The sequence below is a fragment of the Argiope bruennichi genome, chromosome X1 (genome assembly GCF_947563725.1).
Source record: "Argiope bruennichi chromosome X1, qqArgBrue1.1, whole genome shotgun sequence".
NCBI lineage: Eukaryota > Metazoa > Arthropoda > Arachnida > Araneae > Araneidae > Argiope > Argiope bruennichi.
The window spans coordinates 4,962,402-4,986,163 of NC_079162.1; the positions used below are offsets into that span (position 1 = coordinate 4,962,402).

General features: G+C 32.3%; 1 protein-coding gene across 5 annotated transcripts in view; it reads left to right on the forward strand.

Annotated features, from left to right (window-relative positions):
• The window catches only part of LOC129959031 (adenosine 5'-monophosphoramidase HINT3-like), a 35,853-nt gene extending 19,109 nt beyond the window's left edge, over window positions 1-16,744 (forward strand). For all 5 annotated transcript variants that reach the window (XM_056071807.1, XM_056071804.1, XM_056071803.1 and 2 more), the window contains one exon: window positions 16,622-16,744. In XM_056071807.1, coding sequence (XP_055927782.1) covers window positions 16,622-16,672 — 51 coding nt within the window. In that variant the 3' untranslated portion in view covers window positions 16,673-16,744. The remainder of the gene's footprint in view (window positions 1-16,621) is intronic.
• The last annotated feature ends 7,018 nt before the right edge of the window (window positions 16,745-23,762 follow it).

Below are 23,762 nucleotides of genomic sequence, written 5' to 3' on the forward strand. Positions count from 1 at the left end.
TAGGGAGGAGAAGGGATATTTAACGTTTCTATATGCCCATAAGCTCGCGTAGTTATTCCATCATCGCAAACGTACATTTTATCGTAGTAAGACGAGAGAGCTGTTTTGTTTTGGGCCATTGTTGTAAGCGAATGTTTTTTAGAAATTATGGAATATTGATTTTTTCGAATAACTAACTCATCTTTCAATACATTTTTGTAAGTTTCGTGAGTTAAAAGGGCTAGCGAACTTTTGCGAACTCCTTTAGCTGTTTTTTTGCATTCGTTATCACCAAACAGAAAGCTATACATCTTAGGCTTTAATCCAATAAATTCACTAATACGTTCGCATGTTTCGTGTTTTAGCGTTCCTAGTTTTCCCCTATTAATACCACTATATAACAGGTGGTTCTGAGGAAAATTGCTAGTGTCTGATATATGAGAGAAATGATTTTTTATATCTTCATATACATTGTTTGTGTGTATGTGTAAATAGAGCGAATTTGTGTCTGTATATAATAATTCACAGTTTTTATCATAAATTTTTTTAAAATTTGAATAATACAGCTCATACATTTTGAGTTTGGAAATCTCTAAAATTACAAACCCTATATAAATTGGTTTGTCTAATATTAAATTAAGTTTGCGCATTTTAAACAAAGTTAAATTTTCGTTTATTGGTTCAAAATATTCTAAAGCTGAGCTTGATAGATATTTTTGATTCGATTCAGGAGTAAGCGCACCCTTTAAATTTATTCTTTTTCTTACATTTTGTAAGCATTTCCCATAGAAGGTATTATTCAATTTTTTAAAAAACAATTTTTCGCTTTCTGTTTTACATTCTATTCTTTTTGAATTATTAAAATCGATATATTCTCTCAAACATGGTTTCTGGGCAAAAGCCAAAATTCTGTGAATCGTTTTCAATACCAATCCCTGTTCGAGATAAAATTTTAGATTTAAATGATAAGTTATGTAATTCCTTTTGGGGAAAAAATTCGGAGTTAATTTTTTACTTGGCAAAGTATTTTTCAAATTAAATTTAGAGCACAATTGCTTGGAATATGGAGATAACATATCATAAGTGATCGTAAGATGTTCGGGAGCCATAGGCTTCTCATGCTGTGATGAAGGTATTTCCAAATCTACTTCTAATACATAGCCTATATCAGAATCGGGAGAGATGTCATCTAAATTAAAACTCTGTACTTCATCTGCAGTTAACCAATAAAATTCTCCATAAGGCAATGGTTTACTCATTGCATAGCGTATAAATTAACAGCATCTAATGCAAGGATATAGCTTATCGGTTTTGAACTATCGAAACTGTTTGGTAATAAAGGATTGTTTGCTTTTGCAAATCCTTTCCCTACTAAACATATGCCGCCGCGCATTTGGCTTTCGAACCAAATGTAATCGTTGATGTTTCCTAATAGTTTCAACTCTATTTTGCAAAGTTTTAGACCCGCATCGAATGTTAATTCGCTCACTGAAATATAATGAACCGGATCCAATCCATACCATTTCAGTGATGTATTTCGAAATGAGCAGAATACTTCTGCAAGCATTATAATATCAGAATTTTGGTAAGTAGTCACCGAATGTTTGGCAGTTAAATGCTCGGTATACGAGCTTTGCGTGAGAATAATCCGCTTCTGCAATGTGACTTTGAGTCAAAACATTGAAAAATGCTTCCCGAGGTGGTAATCCTTTAACGACCAATTTTTCAATAGAATCCATATACGAATAGGGAAAAAAGCCTTTACGTTTTAACAGATATCGGTTTTTTTCATTCGTAAAGAAACTGTTAAAAATTTCAAAACTATGCTCGGATACAATCAGATTGTTTATTAACGTATCAAGAGACGCATCTAAAAATTGATAACTATCCAAAAATTTGAGATCGTCAAGAGTGAACATAGTGATTTTTTCGAGATTTACCGGAATGATATTAATATCTTCTGCAAATTTAAAAGGTAAGTTTTTAAATAAAAGATGAGAATCATAGTTCTTAGAATTATGAATAATTATCGGAATAAAATACGTTTTTCTATAAAGAATGTTGCACACTTGATGTGCTAGTCCTGTTGTAAAATTCTGATGATGTTCATGGTGCCTTACTTTGATATCCCCCCTCTGAAAATGTTTTTTGCAAATTACGCAGCGAGAAGGATCGTATAAACTTTCATCGTTAATTTCTATTTTGCTCACTCGCTTTAAATCGAAACTAATTTCTTTTGCTTTCAACAAAAAATGTTCTACCGGCCCCAGGCCTGCATAGTATCCGTGAAAAATAATCTCATCTCTTTCATTTATTACTATCATAGCGTAAGAAATTGGCTCATGAGTTTCAACGGCATAGGAATGTGATGATGAAGGATTTGGAGCTGCTGTTGAAACTTTTTTCAATAAACATTCAAAATCGGCAAAAATAGCAAAACGATGCTTCACGCTTCTCCTTAATTTTTTAAATTTTAGTGTTAAATCTTTTGGAATAGATACACGTTGCGGTTTATTATTGACACAAAGCTCTTGATGTCTAGCTAAAGTTTCAGCTCGAACAAATCCCGATAAGCACAACTTACAAAAATGTTTGATATTATATTTGAGTTTAAGCAATCTGTTGAAGTTTTTAATTAAGTAGTAATGATTTTCAAATAAAAATAAATCTATTTCTCGATAATTATTTGAACTGATATATAAAGGATAAATTAAACTTTCATCATAAGAGTAAACATTAATTCGCAATTTATTAACTTTCTCAAAACCTTCTATAGCAGATAATTTAACGGGAAATTTTAAATTTTTACAATTTAAGTACTTAAAATATTTTTTATACTTGATTGTTCTGTTTGCATTAGTTTTCTGAGGATACAAACTTGCTAAAATAGAATATAAAAAACATTTATCGTCATCGCAATTGATTTTTAGGAGGCATTTTTTATTGAACAGCGATGCTGGTAATGAGGCATTCTTGCAACCCTCTCTCAGTTCTAAATAATTGCCAATATGTAAATCAATGTAATTAATTTTTTTGATTGACCATCCGCTACCATTTCTAACAAAATTTTCAACAGAATTGATTATTTTACGAAACCTTTTATCAATAGCAGGATAAATTTGCGTATATGATAGTATGCGCAATGCATTACTGCAAAAGTAGAAGTTTTGAGTTAGCTCTTCTGCTTCTAAGTGGTCTTGCAAAATTTTTGCGAAGACAATATGAACACATATCACCAAACGTAAGCGTAAAACTGGTGAGGTATTTAAAATTCGAAATATAGGTAATTTAATGTCAGTATACAGAGAATCTATACTTCTATAGTTTATTTCAGCTCTTAAAGTACGGTTAAAACCCCGAAACCCAGTATTTATTTCAGAAAAAGTTATCATTTTTAGTCAATCCTTTCTCCTCCTCTAAATTATTAATGCTGCTTAACATATTCCGCCATTTTTTGCAATCCTAAAGTAAAAGTTTGAATTTGGTCATCTGCTATGTTGAATCTATTTTTGATATCCCCCTTATCATTATATTTTACATATGTTATGTAGTAAGCTTTTCTAAATTCCTTTATCTCGATGCCGACTCCTTTGCCTAAGTAGATTGAATATGGTGGGATTATGCTTTTAGGGTTTTCAATTTCATCTGAGAGGTTAAGATCAAACTTTCCCTTTTTAGGGGATTTACGTTCTTCCTCGTCTTCATCTCTGAAGGCTGAGAACTTGGAGGCTCGATCTAAAAAGGACACACTACATTTTATTACTAACTTGGGAATTTTATATTTTGTTTGAGACTAGAGGGGAAAATCTTAACTACAAAATATGAAATGCAAGCACTTACCACTTTCCATGTTGTGAAGCTCAATCTGTGATTGGAAAAATACGTATAAAACTGAATGGTAAGAGCCGCGCTTATATACTGTTTAAAACTTTGTACAACCCTGAAGTTCCAAGAATAATATTAAATACGATGTATCTATTACAACTACTTACGTAAAATTCTTTTTTAACAGCCTTGACTAGTCTAAACATAGCTGCGTTAACGAAAGGACATGCTGTTAGCATGTGCTAAAAATAATTTCTCCCACGTGTTCCCCCCACGCGTAACTATTGTCGATTGTTTTAATTAATTTTTTTTTACATAAATTTAAAGGATGGTCAGCAAGAAAATATAGGACTCGGAGTTTTTTATTTTCCCACTCAAAATAAGTTGAAGTGAGGGTAAATATATAAACTTAGAAATAACACATTTGACGAGATCCAAACTTTTTCTTTGTAAAATCCTTTTTATTTCATTATAAACAGAAAACCATCTTATTAAAGGTTTCTTTATCGAATGTTTTTCGTTACAAAAATCTTTTCTAATGTTGAGATAGGAAAAAAAGATATGAAAACACAGTTTTGAAAATTTCACATTAACCTTTATTGTTTCATAAAAAGCGTTTTACAAATGTAGTTAGTTACATATACAGAATCTTTTCATTTTCATATAACATTTCATTCATTTTTCATACATTTTCTACTGTTATGGAAGAAATACATATACAAAATCAACTCTTTTTCACATAGTAGGAGGATGAGCAAGTCATTTTCACAGAAATATTTATCTATACAATTTTTTTTCACAAAGTAGAAAACGTTAACACAGCGATGTATTTTTACAATATATGCAACAGGTGAATAACTTCATCGTCATTCAGCAGTTTAAAATATCCAAATTGAAATCTTGAACAGCCGCCAATTTCGTCAAATTCACTCTCTCTTGCAGTCAATAAACAATCGAAGATCGAATCATAAAGATGTTTGCATGTAGAATGTAGTTTGAATTTTTCATCTGGATCTGTTCTATGTAACAAACAAAATCCAAATCGATCCGAGGCATTGTTTCCGTGAATGTATTGAACAATCTCAGAATTATTCAATACTTTGAAATAGACAACTTTCTTCGAATGATCTAGAGACTGGCGTAAAACAACATGTTGCACAGCATCAATAAACGAATTGAATAAAGCAGGATGAATATACAAATATTCCTGCATAGAGCAAGCGTCGCAAATTACATATCCGTATTTCTCCATGGTTGCAGCTCTTCTGAACATACGAGGCAATTTGAGTCTGTATATATATGTCTTTAATCATATCGCGATATGTACTTCATGGGTGTAATATTCCTCTCCCATCAGCCCCTCCATTTCTTTTCCTTTTTTTAATTTTTTTTTTTTAAACTTTGGAACTTATTTTCTTCAGATACATTAGAACCGTTCTCTTAAAGACATGGTTAATCACTGCTTCGTGTAATTGCGACAGATCCAAAGAATCGCATTGCGTAATTTTGTCAATGTGCTGGGAAAGCAATGAACCAGGAATGGATTTGTATTTCAAGAGCACATCCCAATCCGATATATCGCTTAGGAGTTGAATAGTGTTTTCGCTGAGATCTTGGTATCTAGATACTAAACTGATATCCAAAAGCTGATTATGATCAATGAGAAATCCTTCGCTCAAAACTTGAAACTGAGAAATTCGCTTCCAATCCAAATCTCTCTGAAATTCCAGCATAGAGCTTGAAGACAGAGACTGAAATTCTGAAATTAGTGCTAGATTTATTGGGTCTCCTCTTTCTAAACATCGTCTGATAAAAGATTCTGATAATTTCTGGTATCTGCATAGCTTGTCAAAGTCAAGTCTGCCTCTGAACTCTTCCATGAAGTCTTCAGAAAGCATTTGATATTGAGAAATAACAGAAAAATCCAAACGATCTTGCAGCGATCTCATAATCTCCTCTGTGAGAGGAGTATTTTTTGAAAACTCAACCCAATCGAAATCTTTGCTCTCCATACTGATAGACTTCTTAATACTTTTGTGTCTAATAACACACTAAAAGAGCACTCGTTTCAAGTTTCTTTTATAGAGCAACAATCTATTTTTTTTTCAGTATGTTTCGACGTCATTGAATTTCAAGCAAAGGCTTTAAATAGATTTTTTTGAAACATTTTATTCTTTCTTATTTATGTTGCAACATGAAGCTCATAGGCTTGCATGCTTGCGAATAATGCGATAAATGACAACAAGGATGTAGCTTTAGTTTTTGTTGTACGAAACGTTTCACGATGATTTCATTTCTCTGTTTATCTTGAAGACTTAGAGGATACAGCGATAGCTGTCTAGCAAATTTATATAGAAAATATAAACAGAAATGTCCGCAAGTAAACGTATCAACATCTAGGAAACATATTCTGTTGAAAAGTATAGTGCTTGCGTGTTGTTTTAAGAATTCAACAATATCTTTTTTAATAGGTGGAAGGCCATAACTATCGAAATAATAAACTATTCCATCTCGGAAATATGCGCAAACCCAATGACTTCCTGGTCGAGCTCTATCGTGTAAGTTAATAACAAACGAAACAAAATCGCCTTTTACTAGTAGTAGCGAATCGCATGCGTAAACACCTCCGAATTTTCGTTTTATCATAGAATCGCTACAGGCGAGACGGCAAATCGTTATCGTATCCATTTCTAATAGTCAATAAATACGCTGCGTGATCGATCAATTTCTATGGTGTTTCGAAATTCTGGATAAACCACCAAACTCACTGTCTCTGTGAGCGCCGTGCCGAATTTGATTTCAATCGATATATATCCGTTTTTAATAACGCTCGTATGAGATTCGTTAGATGCGAAATCAGGCGTTAAATCGATTGCGTGTAAGGCATAACCATATTTAAATTCTTCATAGTTTATGTTAATGTTTTGAAAATTATGATAGCGATTTAAATCGGTGAAAAGGCTCAAATAGCTACGAGCGTAAGAGTCGGAATCAAAATCTGGAGTATAAGGTTTTGCGGGGTACATTTTGTTTCCATCCGAAATACTTAAATAATTCAAATTATAATGCGAAAATTTGAAAGGATTTTTAGCTAGATTTCCGTTTAAAGCATCATTCGCCACGAATCCCAAAATGACCCGTGATGGAAGCGGTCCGATAAACGCATTCGTAATCGTTAAACTTTGCAGCCCTTTCGCTAAGGAAAATGTTCGTACATCTGCTCGCCTTATTGGCAGTTTCATCGAACCATGCTCGCGCGCTTTTTCTTGAGCTATGGTTATCGAGGGTGCGACATTTACTTTTCGAATAAAAAGACTCGCAGACTGAATGATAATTTTACAATCGGCACTAGAAGACATCAAAGCAAATTCTGATTTGTGTCTGAGTAATCGAATTCTCACATCCACGCCATTCGGTAGTAAACGCGCCTGGCTAGCTATATCCATGTGGAGAGGCCCAATTAGATCTACTACTTTCGATTCTGTTGATAATTTCTGTCGCTCTCTAAATCCTAAATTAGCCGAATTTGCTCCCATCGTATCGAAGTGACCTGCCGTATCCTTGTAAAATGACGCAGAAGTTAACATAGTCTCCTGAGCAGTTTTTGACGAAAATAACAAACTGTCTATATAAGCCCGATATGCATAGTTGTCCTGATTCATAACTTGGCGATCATTTAAAAAAACGCTTAACTCTGAAAAGAGAGTATTTAAGATATAATTTATGGGAGCTATGTGATCCGTATTCTGAAGATTTGTGCCATTCTTCTTAACAACTTTAATTTTTAAATGTAAGATACTATGTGCTAAGTCGAGATATTGATCTCCATTTCCGCTGATGAAAAATTCTAGAGGTGAATTCTCAGTTAGTGATGCGACTGGTTGAATTTCTACGAAGGCACTTCCATCGATTGCAAGCTGAACAGCATTTTCGCTGAACAAATCTAACTCAGTTTTCAGACAAATAGCCATCATGAGAAAATGTCTTCCGTTTCGTTCCGTTTTTTCCTAGGTCGCTTTTTCTTCCCCGAGTGTGTTTTTCTCGGCGAGCGTTTTCTTTTTAAACCCCTTCCATGTTGAAGTTTTTGATAGATATCTTTAATTCGTCCTGAGGTTTCTCTTAATCGACGTTGAGGAGAATCTCTGAACGAAGCGCCCTCTGACACGTCAGTCAGAACATTCTTTCCCGTTCTTAATAACTGACTGCCTAGATATTTTCCCGCTGTCATTGCGAATGGGGTAATGAAACGCCTCAAATCACCAAAAAACCCATAACCGCGCTGATAGGGAACTCCCGTGAAATAAACATTTCCCCGAGGCCGTGCGCGAAAAAGACAAGAGCGCTACCTAGAGCAGGCCATTAACATGAGAAATTTAGCTGCTGTGACGTCACAGCGTAAAGCCTTCGTTTGAGTGCTTGCGATTGGAATGCGCGCGTGATTTAAAGAAATACATATCGAAATTCCGGTGTATTCTTGGATTAACTCATTCTAAAGTAAGTTTTTTAAATTTATGTTAGTTCCATACAAAAATATAATCTAGTTATATTTTAGAGTTAACTTTGATTGCAATATTTTTAGATATAAAGTTGTTCTTGTATTTACTCACGTGGTGACAAGTCTAATTTGATGCTTTAATTGTTGATTATATTACCTCTACATTATCGTTTATTTAATTATGTAATTTAAGCATTTCTTAGGTTCTTCTAAAGCTTAGAAATTTCAATAGCTTCTTTTAAATGTAAGTATTTCATAATGGTTAGAAATTAATGTTACTCTCCGAGATCGGCTAAGCCTAAAGTACGGAAAAAATCAACTCGCTTGTGCGGGCCGAGCAAAACGAAATTGTTCGGCTGAAAATTAACGGACTTTTTCTCTTTATGTAAAGCATACATAATTTTTTTAATTCAATTGTGGACAAAAGAAAATAATAGGTTTTTGGAGGAAATCGCTAGAAAATTATTCAGAAACGCAGTTATTTTTTAAACATACAGAATGACGAATTTTAATTTGAAATAGTTTAATGAAATATTTCCTATATTATTTTTATTAAAGGTAATAATTTAAATTTGTCGAGATCCTTGAACTTAATGCTAATTTAGCTTTTTTAATTTTAGTTAGCTTTAATCTTACATTTTTTGTAGAACCTGTGCCCCATTATTAAGAATGACCAGCTTAGAGCTAAAAATTTGAAAAGAAAACTGTCAACTTTTTCTTAGTAGGATAAACTTTAGGATATTAATCTTTTAGCAAACGAAGGAAATAGACCTACTGGGGAACCCACCTTCGCTTAATATTTCTGAAAAGGGGTAGTGCATCTAGAAACAGTACCCCAAGGGTGATGTGGAAAGCTGTTTCTAACAATTTAATTAGAAATTTATGTAAATAAAATTAAATAATTTATCGTTTTTGTATATTTTTTCTCAAAACACTGGATTATCCAACATCAGAATTTCCTGCTTTGAATTAATCTTTTTAAAATTGATTTTTTAATGAAATATCAGTTTTTTGCATATGCTATTTTATGAATATGAAAAAAAAAAATGTTTTTTGGTTTCTGGTACTTTTTCTCTAAACAATGGGTGATCTTCTATCAAAATTCATTTCTTGCGATTGAAATTTGTGTCAAAGCCTCTTTAAAAGTTTTTTATTTTACTTGTACTATTTTTTTTCAAATATTTATTTTAATTAATCGTCGATGTTAAAAATTCATTCAGTAATAAGTAAACGCCAAAAACTTTGTACTTCTGTTGTGTTTCTGTAAATGCGATTTGATTTGAAAGGAAACTTATGGATTTAAAGATACAAATCCCCTATTTATTTCAAAGGTCTTCTTAATCCGCAAGAAAATAAATGTTTAATTAAAGAGGTTTTATGAATTCTTAGTTTTTATTGGCTATTCATTCCGAGGTTAGTTTGAATCCGTAAAAAAAGATAGAAAAATTTCTATCGAAAGACGAAATAGTTAGTTTCTGCATAGGAATAGCGTTTCCTAGATCACCAACAGAGCTAAGCAGAGGCTTTCGACTGTGACGTCACGAATTCAACCTTTCGGCCTCCTGCATAGCTACTTCTGTTTATCTTTTTCGCGCACGGCCTCGATTTCCCCCTGTTTGTTGGAGGCGGTAATAAGCCTCACAGCTTCTACTGTCCAACTGCATTTTCTCTAGTTTTGCGAGCATATGAAAACTCTGGGGGAAAAAATCTGCTAATTTATAGGTTTGCGTCTGAACGAAAGTATAACATACGTTTTACCCCCGCTCAATGTTATATCGGTAGCAAAGCTCGTTTTCAGTTCAATAAGCACTGTTTCTATGTACGTTTTTCGCACAGGAAAGTACAAAGGTCGATCGTAATATTTAACTATTTGGTCTTCTTTCTCGTTCATGCAAGGGATGATTCGTAGCAGCGGAGCGAAGGAGTCTCCAACATGATGCGATTGCACTAGATCACTATAAATAAATATTTCTGTTATTCCTGCGCTTAAATCAAGCGAATACTTGGATTCGCAGTTCCCGCTTTTAAACAAAGTCTCATTAAAACCTAACATTTCCGCTAAAGGTTTCGCAAATTTTAGTTCGTAATACTCAGGCACGTGAAGCTTAGTTTTCGAGTTTTCTGAAAGCGATAGTTTCACATATTTAAACGAGCTAAATAAATCCGAAGGTACTTTGTATATCCCTGGATTAATAACCAGATCTTTCGAATGCTTGACAGAATTCACAAACGATGGGTATTCTTTGATTATCACTTTAAAAGAATCGCGGGCGTTCACATGAGCTAAATAATCGACTTTCAATTTCTGAGTCTGATCGATGACAGTATTATTCTCTTGGAGATTCAATTTACGTAGCAGCGAAGACCCTGTAGATTTTTCTATATGCACTTCGACATATTTCGATAAAATTATAGAAACCTCAAATGCGTGGCTATCGTATTCAAACTTTATGAGTTCGTCCAGATTTCTCACTGCTAGATGTCTATTTAAGATTTCAAACAAAACTCTAGGCTTGTTTATTGTCATCTTTCCAAACATTGCAGACATTTCAATATCTACTTCGAGGATGCTTCTAGGTGTAGAATCGATAATTTTCAGCTCTATATCTACAGGAGATTGCTGAGAGAGACGGAATCGATAATTCGCCGAAGAGCTCAGAATGGTGTCTTCGTTAGGCATATGTAGCATATACAACAATTTAGATTCTTTCAAGATCTGCAGTTCCACACCTTCGCGAATGTGGGCTGTGACTGTCGCAGCACGCGAATCGTATTCAAAATTTATTTTGGATTCACCTACAACGTCTACGATTTTTCTATTCAAAGCTAACCAAAATCCATCAACGTTCTCTGATTTATATATGACTTTTATTTGCTGTTCAAACTTGTCTGTAACTACAACATCTTCTTTTTCGTACATAACAGTATAGAAATTGTTGTGGTCACCGATATTAAACCAATTGGGAGGAATGCATACCTCCGATAATGCCACTTCCCAATCGCCTAGTAAGACTAGGGGAGCCGGTAATTTGGTTCTATATGAGGATTGCTTATTCGAGGAAAAATAATTCATGCTCGAATCACTTGGTAAAGTAATGTAGAACTCTTTTACGTCATCCATTCTGCTTTTATCCAAGAATTAAAACGATTGTCAAATCCTTTCCATTTAACGAAATGCTCCTTCTTTTTCCCAACGCCTCTGCTTTTCAAAATTTTTTCGTTTCTCCAAAAGTCGTTAGAGGTCTTTGTTATTTTCTGCAATTCCTGCTCATAAAACCGCCCCCGCAGAATTTCCTGTTTCAGGTCTTCTAAAATGTAAGTTGTTGGGTTTGAGGGAAATCTTTTCCGTACTGTAAAGATCTATTCTGACCAATTAGGCAAAACTCCTCTACGGAATGTTTTGGCAGTTTTGGAAATTCTAACCTGATCACCAACATTAAATTTGAATTGACCTCTGTTTTTTAAACCATATAATTTGTGGAAAATTAACGATTCGTGCTCTTCTCTCACTTGAGCGGGAGCAAACCCAGTACTGCGATGAACACTGTTATTGTAAGCGTTTAATACGCCATCTAGAACGTCGGTGTATTTATAAGAGCCTCTGTGAGTAAAAATGCGAAATAATTTATTTTTCAGAGTTCGATTAAATCTTTCAACAACGCTTGCTTTGTATTCGCTGTAAGAGCTATAATGGTTTATACCTCGTTTTTTAAACAACCCGGACACTAATTTGTTATAAAATTCGGTTCCGTGGTCTGTTTGTACGTTTCGAATTTTGTATTTTATTTTTTTAAATAATTTTTTAAACGCTTCTAGTACAGAACTAGCATTCTTCTTTTTCAATGGAATCGCGTATGCGTATTTTGAAAATACGTCGATCGCTGTTAAAATATATTTAAATCCTTTGTTGAATTTGGAATATTTCGAAACATCTACTAAATCGCACTGCACTAAATCTCCAATACCGAACGATAACACTTGTCTTCTCTTAAATTTCATACGAATCGGTTTGTGAAGAGTGTAAGCATCTTGTTTCTCAAGCCATCTTTTAGTTTCCCGTTGAGAAAGATTCGAAGCTTTTGAAAGCCTTGCTATTCCCCCGAAGGAAGGGGGTGCTTAACATCATAGTAAATATCGTTTAATATTCTATCCACTTGTTGTAGCTTTGGCTTCTCATTTTCCATGGCGGTTCTACCTCGCGTTCAAAAGCTCTCTCGCCTGCTGATCTAGATCGTCTGCGGTTAGGGCTCAAAAGGGGAGTCGAAACTCTGCGACTGTTGTCTTTTATCGGGCTAAAGTCGAAATCATCAGAAGGTGAATCAGGAGCTTTCAGTTGTCTTAGAACGTTTTTGTTGGAAATCCATGAGTGAGGTATATTGATATCGATAATTGCTTTTATAAATTTTTCGAGATGTAGTGGTTTTTCTAATTTTTTTGAATTTCTCATCACATAAGAGAACAAATTCACAATTTTCGAACCTTTAAAAGGAACTCCGTTTTCTGTCATTTCCCCATTTTCGTTCCAATGGTACAAACGCGTTTTGAGTTTTTCTACTATCGCTGGCACATACTTTTCATATGCTCTAGGCACTGTGTATCTTATATCTCGTAATATTGGATCTTCGTCTTCTATATCCATTGCAGGAAGCTCTTCTGGAGGGTTTATCAGTGGTTTATCGGCTATCGTGACGGGAATGGGTGGCGCTGGTTCTCTCGCTGTTTTTTGATATCTCATAATCAACTGAGACAGCAGCTTAGCTCGCTGGTCGTTCGGTAACTGAGATTCATCAAGCAAATTCAATATGTTTTGTTCCAAATCCAATTCGAGTGCTTTGGGGCGACGATAGGCGGCTAATAAGTCAGGAGGAACCAATGCCATTTTTTTAGCCATGATTATCTGTGACTAGAGCGATTGAAAGTTTCTGTTTATAAAGGTTTTCATCTTCCTCTCCGCCGCTTCGGGGTGCCAATTCTTGAATTCAAATAATTGATTTTTCAAATCCTGTTACCAATTGCACGACCGACCATGCCAGCGACTACAGACGCAATTGCAGGTAAAATCAGAGGTAAAAATCCACCACCTTGATTAATGAGGATTTTTTTCTTTTGATTTATTTTTGTTTTTTTATTTGCAAGCTTTCGTAAACAGGTTTTATACTTGCACAATTTTTTCTTGTTCACGGGGACGTTACCCATTAATACGTTCAAGAAAATTTGGTATAATGCTAGAATTTGTGAAGCTGAGGCCGTCTTTAGCAGTGATCGTCTTTGTTTCGGAGATGCTTTTGAAAGCAAATCCACAAATGAATAATGACCGCTCAGTTTATTTTTCATTTTGGTCTGTAAATCCAGTAAATACCACTACTATCGCGTAGTCTATATTCCTCGCTCGTAAGAGGATGTATGTCAACCAACAAGTAAGAAAAAGGATCTGCAGTCGCGGTTTTATAAGCCTCGAGAAAAAATTTGGATTTTGATGGATACAACTGTCGACCTAAACAATTTATTTGATTCATATCTCTAGCATTTTAAAACAGAATCATGTAGTGCGTGTTCAAACTTATGGTCCTTAGGTATTTGTTTTGAAAATAAAGATTCTGAAGAATGAGTATACAACTCACTCTGCAATGATGCGAAATGACTGTAAAGAGGTGCGCGACTTTTCCATCCAAAAATAGCATTAAATCATCAATAACGAGCAAATCCACATCCTCATAATTCTCAGGTAGACCATTTACGAACTCGACGTTCTCAGAAGCTTCATTTATGAATGGCGGAGGGCTGTAGTAGTAACACCACTTAATTTTTTGCGGTTGGTAATCGTACACGTTGTTGTGTAACATCTGACGAACCAAAGAGGATTTTCCCGATTGGCTGGGACCGACGATGCAGCATGTTGAAGGATGTCTTAACTTCAGCATGCTTCACATACTTTCTTAAATTCTAACTCTGTTAATTGAACTCCTATAATTTGAGGCTTGAGATATCTTGATTCGTTCAGGTGAGCCGCTTCCGATCGGAAATATCTTATGTCGAACACCTTCTTATCATTTTTATAGGAGACGTGGAGAAATATTTTTCGACCGAGATGCTCGGACAGAAAGCAAGAGGTGTTTGTGATGTTAACTTTTTCACTCGTATCTGCTCGTGAGTGCACGCATATATAACTTATAAGTAAAAGGAATTCTATTACGATAACGAGCAACAAGATAACTACTTGCAAAGATTTGTATTTTTCGTAAGTAGACATCTTCATAAAGAGAATTTTTTACATAATACGTTAAAGACTTGCTCGTGAATAAATGTTTTCCTGCTCGGATCTCTATTTATAAGCCGTTGCGAGAATGAGAGTAGAAATCCTATTTTTATGATAGTCATTTCATCGCAGAATAAAGATTGAGATATTTCTAAAAACAATTCTTCATTAATCGGAGCTGTAGCAGCGAGGTGCGTTAAATGCGTTCCGCAGAATCGATCAATCTCTTCCATTTTAATCGCAGAGAAGTCGAGCGCTTACTTTTATAAACGCAAAAACCCCTCCTCTCCCCCTATATCAGCGCTTATATTTTTACTAACTAGATTCGAACTCGTATCCCCAATTTCCAAAAAAAAAAAAAGATTCGATAGTCTAGGAATATTTTGCGCGTTCCTTACCTCCTAGACTATCGAACCTCTAGCTAACGCAGTTAAATTGTGAAACACTTTTTAACCAACGGAAACGATTTTCTACCTAATGCACTGTTGAACTTTCCCCTCATTACATATTTACAAATTATTTAAATTTAATCTTGAGTTGTATTTCAACACACTTTTATAAGGCCTTCAAAGATATGTTTTTGGTTTTTCTTCGCCTTGAATCACTTTAACGCAATTGACATAGTGACAATGACGTTATTTTCAGACTAGTTAGCCTTGGTTTGAACTATGCAAAAACTTTTTTTCCTGCATCCGTTATACTTATAAGTTGAATCGAGTAAGTGGTTTTCGTTAACTCTCAGCGAAGGAACGATCTATTTCCCTCCTACGCAAATATCCACTCGAGTTCTTCGCCTAACCTTATTTACTTTCACTTTCTCTCTCTGCTTACAGCTCACCGATGCATTTCTTCTCTCGTCTTGCGATTCATAAGAGCTCTCTCGTCAAAAATAATGTATAAGTCTGTATCACTTTGCAAAGTGATGCAGAGTTATACATTTATATACTACTCATGCATACTGATGTTTCTGTCTGCAATTTCTTATGTAAAAACTTATATGTTTTGGTATGCCACTCAAGAATGTATAAGCTGATCATAGTGGGATTTTTTTTTTTTAACCATAAACATTATTTGAAAGCAACATTTAATTTTTATAATTAGACTTATATTTATATAATATGTGCATCATTCCACAGAATAATGTATTTATCTATTTTTGTATGTCTTAATGTGGTGGGTTTTTTGAAAGGAAAGTACAGAATAATAAATTTAGCGCATAATTTCCATCCGTCTTTTTTGTATAATTTTTGTTAATGGATATATCCTTTTGACATATTACGATTGGGCTTATATCATATTCATAATATCTTGCCCTTTTTAAAAGAAATAATTTAAAATGGTATATACATAGTACATTTCTACTGTTTAACAAAATCTATCTTATCCATTATTTGCACAAATTTCTTGTACTTCTTTATTTTTTGGTATATTCCCTAAAAATGAGCATTTTAGAAGGGTAGAGAATGTATGTTTTTATACATTTTATGTTTTGATGAATATATTAATGTTTTTTTTTTTTTTTTTTTTTTACTTAAACAAAATGGTATTCGTACTTTCAAGCTACATTTAGAGGCAGTTATCTATAGAGAAAAGGCTAGGGGCAGAAATTATGTGTAGTTTTTTACCATGCAAAGAATATTTTTGTTGTGTCGTGTTAAAGGCAAATTTGTGAAGCGATATAAAATGAAATTAATATTATTTACCACTTAACATTTCTGTTCATAAAACAATAAAAATTAGACCATTCGTAAATATATTTCCATAGAAATATTGCATTCGAGCCTTAAATAATTCAACTTTCTTACGATCTTTGATTTCACTCTTAGTTGAATCAAAGTGATAACACATTCTCAGAACAGTTAAGGAGTTAAAACTATTTATATGGTGTAATGTTATCTCATCCTACCATTTCTAATAAAAAATTTTATGATTTTTTTCTAATATTTATAATATTAAATTCATATGATTTATTATTTAATGCAAGTTATACAATAAATAATCAAACTTTTGATTGGAAATCTTATTTTCAGATTATTTTTAATGTTCTTTTTTTCTTTGTCTTATAGGCATCTACTTTAATTGAGAAATTAAGTAAAGGTTGCCAGAGAGAAGACTAATATATTTCTGTTTGTAAATGTCTATGCTATTTTTGTAGCATTATTATTTAATAAAGTTATTTTTTTGTTCTAGTTCGTGGTTTAAATGCGAAGTTAACCCTCCTGGCGGCGGCTTTCAGATTGCTATCCTTACCGAAAGTGGCACGCCGGAATAACAGGTTCAACCTTAAAAAGGTCGCGGTTTGGTCAAAAGGATTGCTTTCCGCTTTTGCGGTCAATTCAGCGCTGCAGGCGGGAAGTGATTAGCAAATTTCATGCTGTGAGAAGCAGGTGTTTCTTATCGTGGTCTTTCGATTTCTAAGAGCATTTTTCTTTCAGTGCTTAGGAAGAGATTGACAATAACATCGATTGAAAATGCGAAAATATGATTGGTTTTTTTAGAGGTTTTTCGATTATTTTATAAAACCATACATAAAATTTATGTTAGGAATAAGTTATTATCATGTTTATTTTGATACTAGTCTAGTTTTTGTAAATTGAAAGTCCTCGTCTATTTTTTTCATTGCAATATGTTTCGCAAATTATTTTATTCCGTAGTACTGTGAAATTATTTCTCGACATTACGTGCAAATGATTTAATTTTTAAAAAAAACCCTTTCAGCGCATTGCCAATTTATTTTAATATTTTAAAATGCGTGTTTAAAACATTAATTGCGATAAGTAACACTACTTTAGAATTTTGTTTCTTCAGTATTCAAAAAAATAATTGTGTAATTAGGGAATTTCATGCGATGTTTCACTTTCAAATATATCGATTTTCAGTATTTATCTGCATGATTAAAATTTTATAATTAAATATACTGTACAATATTTAATTGGCAAAGCTAATTGGCCAGTTATTCAGTAATGCTGAAATAATTGGTCGATGCGCCTTATGACTGTAACAAATAAAAATAATTGTCAAAATATTTCTTTGTAATATTCATGATACAAATTTGGCCTGGAAAAATGACTCAAATAATACAGATTATTTACTCATAATTAACCATTTGCAACTGGAATTTTTTGAATACCCTCAAATCAAGTTCCTACAGAATATTAAGTACTGTTTTAAAATAAATTAAAATTTTTAAAAAATCTCAGTTTTAAGTTTTTCGGGTTAGAATCAAAGCTCTTACTATTTTGCAATCGGATAACGACAAACCGTGGGGTAAACGAATCATTAAAAAGAAAAATCTGAATTTAAAAGCTTTGCAAATACAATTGCATTGATCTTTTTTACTTGTTACTTTTACATTATTTATTGCTTTCGGTGATCAGCACATGTGTTACGTCGAGGTTACTAGCCAATATAAAATTTTTAATTAAATGTTTTCTTCAGCAAAACATCTTGAAATTTCAAATTTTGATAGTCATATAATTCATACTATTGCAGACTCATTGTACCATTCTGTATTGCAGATTTTTTGAATTTTCTGTCAGCTCCTTGACAGTAATTCCTTAATTTAAAACGGGGTGAATAAACTTCAATTAATGCAAAACCTGTTTTGTTGAAACAATCAGGCTTATTAAATTTCTAAATACAGGGAATAGAATCATTCAGCAATAAAGTTTTATGTATATACTGAATATTTCTTTTTAATTTTTGAAATGACTCATATCTCTTATTCAATAAAAATTTCCAAAAATTCCTTCTTATTCTGTAATAATTTTGAAAGTTATGATGGAATACACTTCAAAATCTCATTTTATTTTTAATTCATAATTTTTAAAAATTTTCAGAAGTAAAAAAAAAAAAAAAAAAAAAAAACATTTTACACATTTTCATTTTCTAAGATGCATATTCCACTAAGATATATATGGAAGCTCTAATAGACGCCCCGCACAAACATTCGTCTAAGTTAATAATAAAGATGGACGAGTGTGTGTGTCATTATTTGTCTGGTTGTATTGGTACTTTTCAGACCAGACAATTTGAAATAGAATTACCGAAATCTGCACCTACATAGTTTGGACAGTGGGAATCATTTCTTTAAAATTTTAATTAACCCCTTCAAGGGACAAGGGAAGTATGCTCATCACCAAATTCAACAATTTTTGAATAAAGTTATGTAAGTTGGCATAAATTCTTAAGAATTTTTCAATAAGGTTTCAATTTTTTATCTCAAATAAAATGAAGTGTCTTGATTTATTTCTTAGTTATTAATTGGAAAAATTAATTAATAAATCAGATTAAATCGATCTAATAAGTTGAATGAATTACTTTTCCTAGGCCAATCTTAATTTTAAAAACATTTTACTCCAACATGACTAGGAAAAAAAGGCCCTTTAAAGGGTTAATAAAAATTATTAAAATTTTAAAGTTCATTCGAAAATATCACAGTAGAAAAATAATTTGTACATTAATTGTGAATTCAAATTTTTTTATCAATGATGCGAAATTTTGTGTCATATAATTTTCTCACTTTTAATTAAATTAAAAATATTTTAGCATATTTTAAAAATATATTTTATTTTTGAATTGAAACTAAACGTTTTCATTGTTATCCTTATATTTCATTCCGGCTTTTTACCCATTGATGATGATTTAGTTAAAAGGTTAAAAAGATCTAAGCTAAAAGCAAAGGGGTAAAAATTTCTTTACTGAAATACAAATAAACCATGTGGATGAAGAGAATGCTCCATAATTAGCATCTCAATAAATAAGACACTAAAAGTTCAAGATCTTAATTTTACCTCAAAGAATGAATTTTCTTGGTGATACATTCAAATGTATAAATGACACATTGTATAAATTATATTAGAATAATTTCGTATTTTATCGCTGATAAATGGTAAAATTTTAAATAATTTTTAATTAACAGAAGTTTTAATTAAAATTTTGAAAATTTCATCTCGAGGTGAACATTCACAGTTTTCTAATTATTTAATGGCGAAGTGTGTTCGCTCTAAGTCAAACAGTTTGATCTGGAGATCGCCAATACGAACATTCATATTCATTATAATTAGAGATATTCGCTACTTTAATAGAAATATTCGCAAGCGACCTTCATGTCTGACACCCTTGTTCAAACTAGTTGTTTTTAAAAAATGAAAATGTGAGGCTAAAGGTTATTAAGAATAAAGAATTTCAAATTACATGGAAGTGGGAGTTTCCGAATTTTTTTTTACTCTCGTGATCAAAAATAAAATAAAACAAAGATCATATCCCGTATTGTTTGTTAAAAATCACATAAAACAAAGATCATATCCCGTATTGTTTGTTAAAAATCACATAAAACAAAGATCATATCCCGTCTTGTTTGTTAAAAATCACCTCCAGTGAACTCGAACTGACCAAACAGGAGAAGAAAATAGTCTAAATGCCAGTTGTACGCATTAAAAAAATTTTAAATGCTAACATATAAGATAAAATTAGATCAAGGAGTTAAAATAATGGCAACAATTTTAAAATTATTAATTCTCACATTTAACTCATACATTCACTCACTTTCAAGTGGATTAAAATTCCTGGATTAAATTACTCAGCATTAAGAGTAAAAATATCAATATAAACCAGTTTCATATAAACAGAATCGTGCGATGTATATATAAGATTGTACAGTGAAATAAGATTAATATTTCAATACAAAAAAAAAACAGAACCTATAAAAACTGCGCTTATATTAACTTTGAAAATATTATTAAAAACCAGAGGAAAAATATAAAAACAATGAAACTTATATCTCTACAATGCTTGCATTTTTGTTCGAATTCGTCAAAGAGTGTGAAATTCTATAAGGTTTAAAGAATGAAACAAATATTCAATTTTCATATATAGTTTATTACGTTATAAAAATAAGGATTTAATGTAACGAATACTAATCTTTCCGAAAAATCGCACTTTAATATATTGGTTCTATATATCTCCCCGTTTTGATATACACTTATTAATGAATACTAAAAAAAAATAATTCATTAAAAGTTAAAAAGTTTCGTTCGTTAAGTAAATTCTGTAAATAAATTTAGTATCTTATTTTCAAATAAAGTTAAGCAATGTCAATTCTAAAATCCATAAATGAAAGCACGCTATAAAAAAGAAACTTGTCAAATTTTAATTTTATATTTTTTATTTATTTTTTACATTAACTATTTTCTTATGCTAGAAAGCTTTAAAATCTTATGGATCAAATTATTAATAATAATACGTTTATGTATGTATTCATTCCAGGTATATATTTTCATACGTTCAATTTTATTCTCGTTATTTAAATTTCATTTTGGATACGTAATTATTATCAAAATCACAAAAGTAACGCCTCAGAACGTAAGCGAGATTTTAAAATGCTTAAAAGGGCGCGAACAGGAAGACATCAATCATATCGTCCACTGATAACGATTCACTTTTCCTTATCTCACATTCCCTTCTCATTATCTCACAGCTTGAGATTGGGGGTAGGGAAAAACTGGAACCCGTAAAAGTACGGGCAGTGACAGTTTTAAGGGAGTTTTTGTTTCCGTCTATAGACGGGTCCGCCGTTTTGAAGGGAGAAAAGATTCCGTCTTTTTCCGGGTTTGCCGCTTGGAGGGTTAAAATTTTTGCTATTTGAGCTGGTTTCTTAGCTCATTATTCCCTTATTTCTTAAAAACCTTGCAGAATTTTCATCTTAGTGTAAGTTTTGCTTCAATCCTTGGAAAATCTTCGAAGGTTTTGTAAAACCATTATCTTACTGTATATATATATATATTAAACTCTTAATTTCAATTTAATTAATTTCCAAGCTTTAATCTTAATTTAGCCCACAGTAAGTTCATTCTCTTATTTCGTGATCCAATTCCACTTTCTCTACTTAATTAATTCAAGAGAAGCTTCATAAAATTGCTTAATCAGCTAAACGCCGATACTTTCACACGCTCGGCGTGAAGGTGTAAAAAATGTCCAGTAAGCACATTCTTTTTTAAAAGATCCCTGTGTTTCCCTTACATATGACTGACATGCGTCAGAAATCCCTATCAGAATCTTAATAATATGTTAGCACTATGAAGAAATGTTTTCCCTATCAAAATCTAAGGTTATATAAGGCGAGGGATAATTTATTTCGGCCCTTCTTCCCCACTTCGGCTTTTGTCTGCGCTGCGGCGGACGTCTTTTCCGCGTCTCTGCTTGTAAATAATTATGCTTTCGTGATGGATATTAAAAAGATAAAAAGTCTCTTCACTGTCTTCAACTGCATCATGCTTCACAACAAATAATGTTACATATTAAAAAGCCGACAGGATCCGAAATATGTTACAAATTAAAAAGTCGACAAGGATAGTTTCCTGTGAAAAATGATGAAATGAACTAAAAGAATTAAAATTAAATCCGCTGGCCAGATTTCAAAGTTGCAATGCGCTCGCCATGTTCCAAAGATGACTCCGGTCCAGGTTCGGTCAGCTGCGATGTTTTCACCGCCGTCTGCTTCGGCTGCCTCCGGCCACATCGTTTCACGCAAACCGTAGTACGGGATCCGGTCCAGTTCCCGTTGAATCCTATTCCTTCCACAACCTGTGACTTCATCCGACACTGCTTGTGTTTGTGTTCCATATCGTGGGATATGCTATGTTTAACGGATCGCCTAGCCTCTAGGATTCATGTGCGTGCTCCTTATATCTTCAAGTAACTGGGGCTCCTTGTCATCATAAAAATTTTCTGGCTCCTTACCTGTGCTGAATAATCCCGATCTCGACGTCATTTTCGTGTTAAATCATCACCACAATATAATACTCGCCAGTGGTCTCCAGTGCCAAATTGAATCAACCAAATTTCGAAAATATCATTTGTGTATTATAATATCAACTCAATATAAAAATGGCTTTCCGTCACCTGCCGTAGTCCCCATTTCCAGTGCTCAAAATTGCATTTTTGTGATTAATTATAAAAGTGATTATTCTTCAAAAAGTAACCAGTGTTAAAAAAAAAATCATCCATCAACTGACTCAACGAATGAAATTCAAAATTTATATTCTGTACTTTTGATCTGATTTTAAATTGCATTTTCTATTATAATATAATTGCAAATAATCTTTTTATATTATTATTCAAAATGTCATGAGTTTTGGTTTAAAATATTATGATGGTTTTAATTTTTTTTCATATCAATTATTTAAAATTTATTCATAATATTATAATTTGTTGAATTTGAAATTTATGTGCATACTATTAATAACTAAGAAAAAATTATTTCCCCAATTTAAATAAATTTATCTAACTCAAAGGTTTTAAAAATTATGCATACAAACCTTGTGAAGGAAAAAAGTAACATACCAAGATTCTTATATACTTAATAATTAATGGCACATGATAATTAGACAAATGCAGTGAATACCTCAGGGGAAATTTTGCACCTCTGACAGTTATTGAGCTGCCGTCTGTTATCGCTGTGTCCAAATACTTGTTTTTTACAAAATACAAATATTTTTTATATTACATTTTTTTTTTTTTTCCAAATACTATAAGAGTATTTTGAGTCTTGCGTTTGTTACATTCATTCATGTTTTGTTTGAACTCTTTGAATTTCGCATTTATTATTTTTAGTTTCAAGTTTTTCATTTGATATTTTTGAATTTTGCAATTATTATTATCATGTCTAAATGATTTATTTGAAATATATGAATCTCACATTTATTTACATTTCCAAAAGTTTTATATGAAACCATTCAATTTTACAAATATTATTTTCATTTCCAAGAATTCCATTACATATTTTTGAATCTTATATTTATGTTTCAGTTCCAATTGTTTAATACGAAATGTTTCAATTTTGCAAGTATTATTTTCATATCCAAGTTTTTTACCTGAAGTTTTGAATCTCGTGTTTTTATTTACTGTGAAATTACTTTACTTAAAATCATAACTATACTGATATTTCAATTGGGTGAAATCATAACAAGATTGATATTATATTTCATAATTTTGTTGAGTCACACTTCCTAACATTTAAGAATAATATATCATTGACAATCCTCACCAAATTAAATTCAACTGCTGAGTTCCTACAGAATAATAACAAGAACATATTTGTGCACTAAATCATTTAAATTTTAATATTTTGTTATTACTGATGATTATTAAGGTTTTTATATAATATTTTCACAATTATAATTCTTGGTCTTTTTTATATTTCTAATA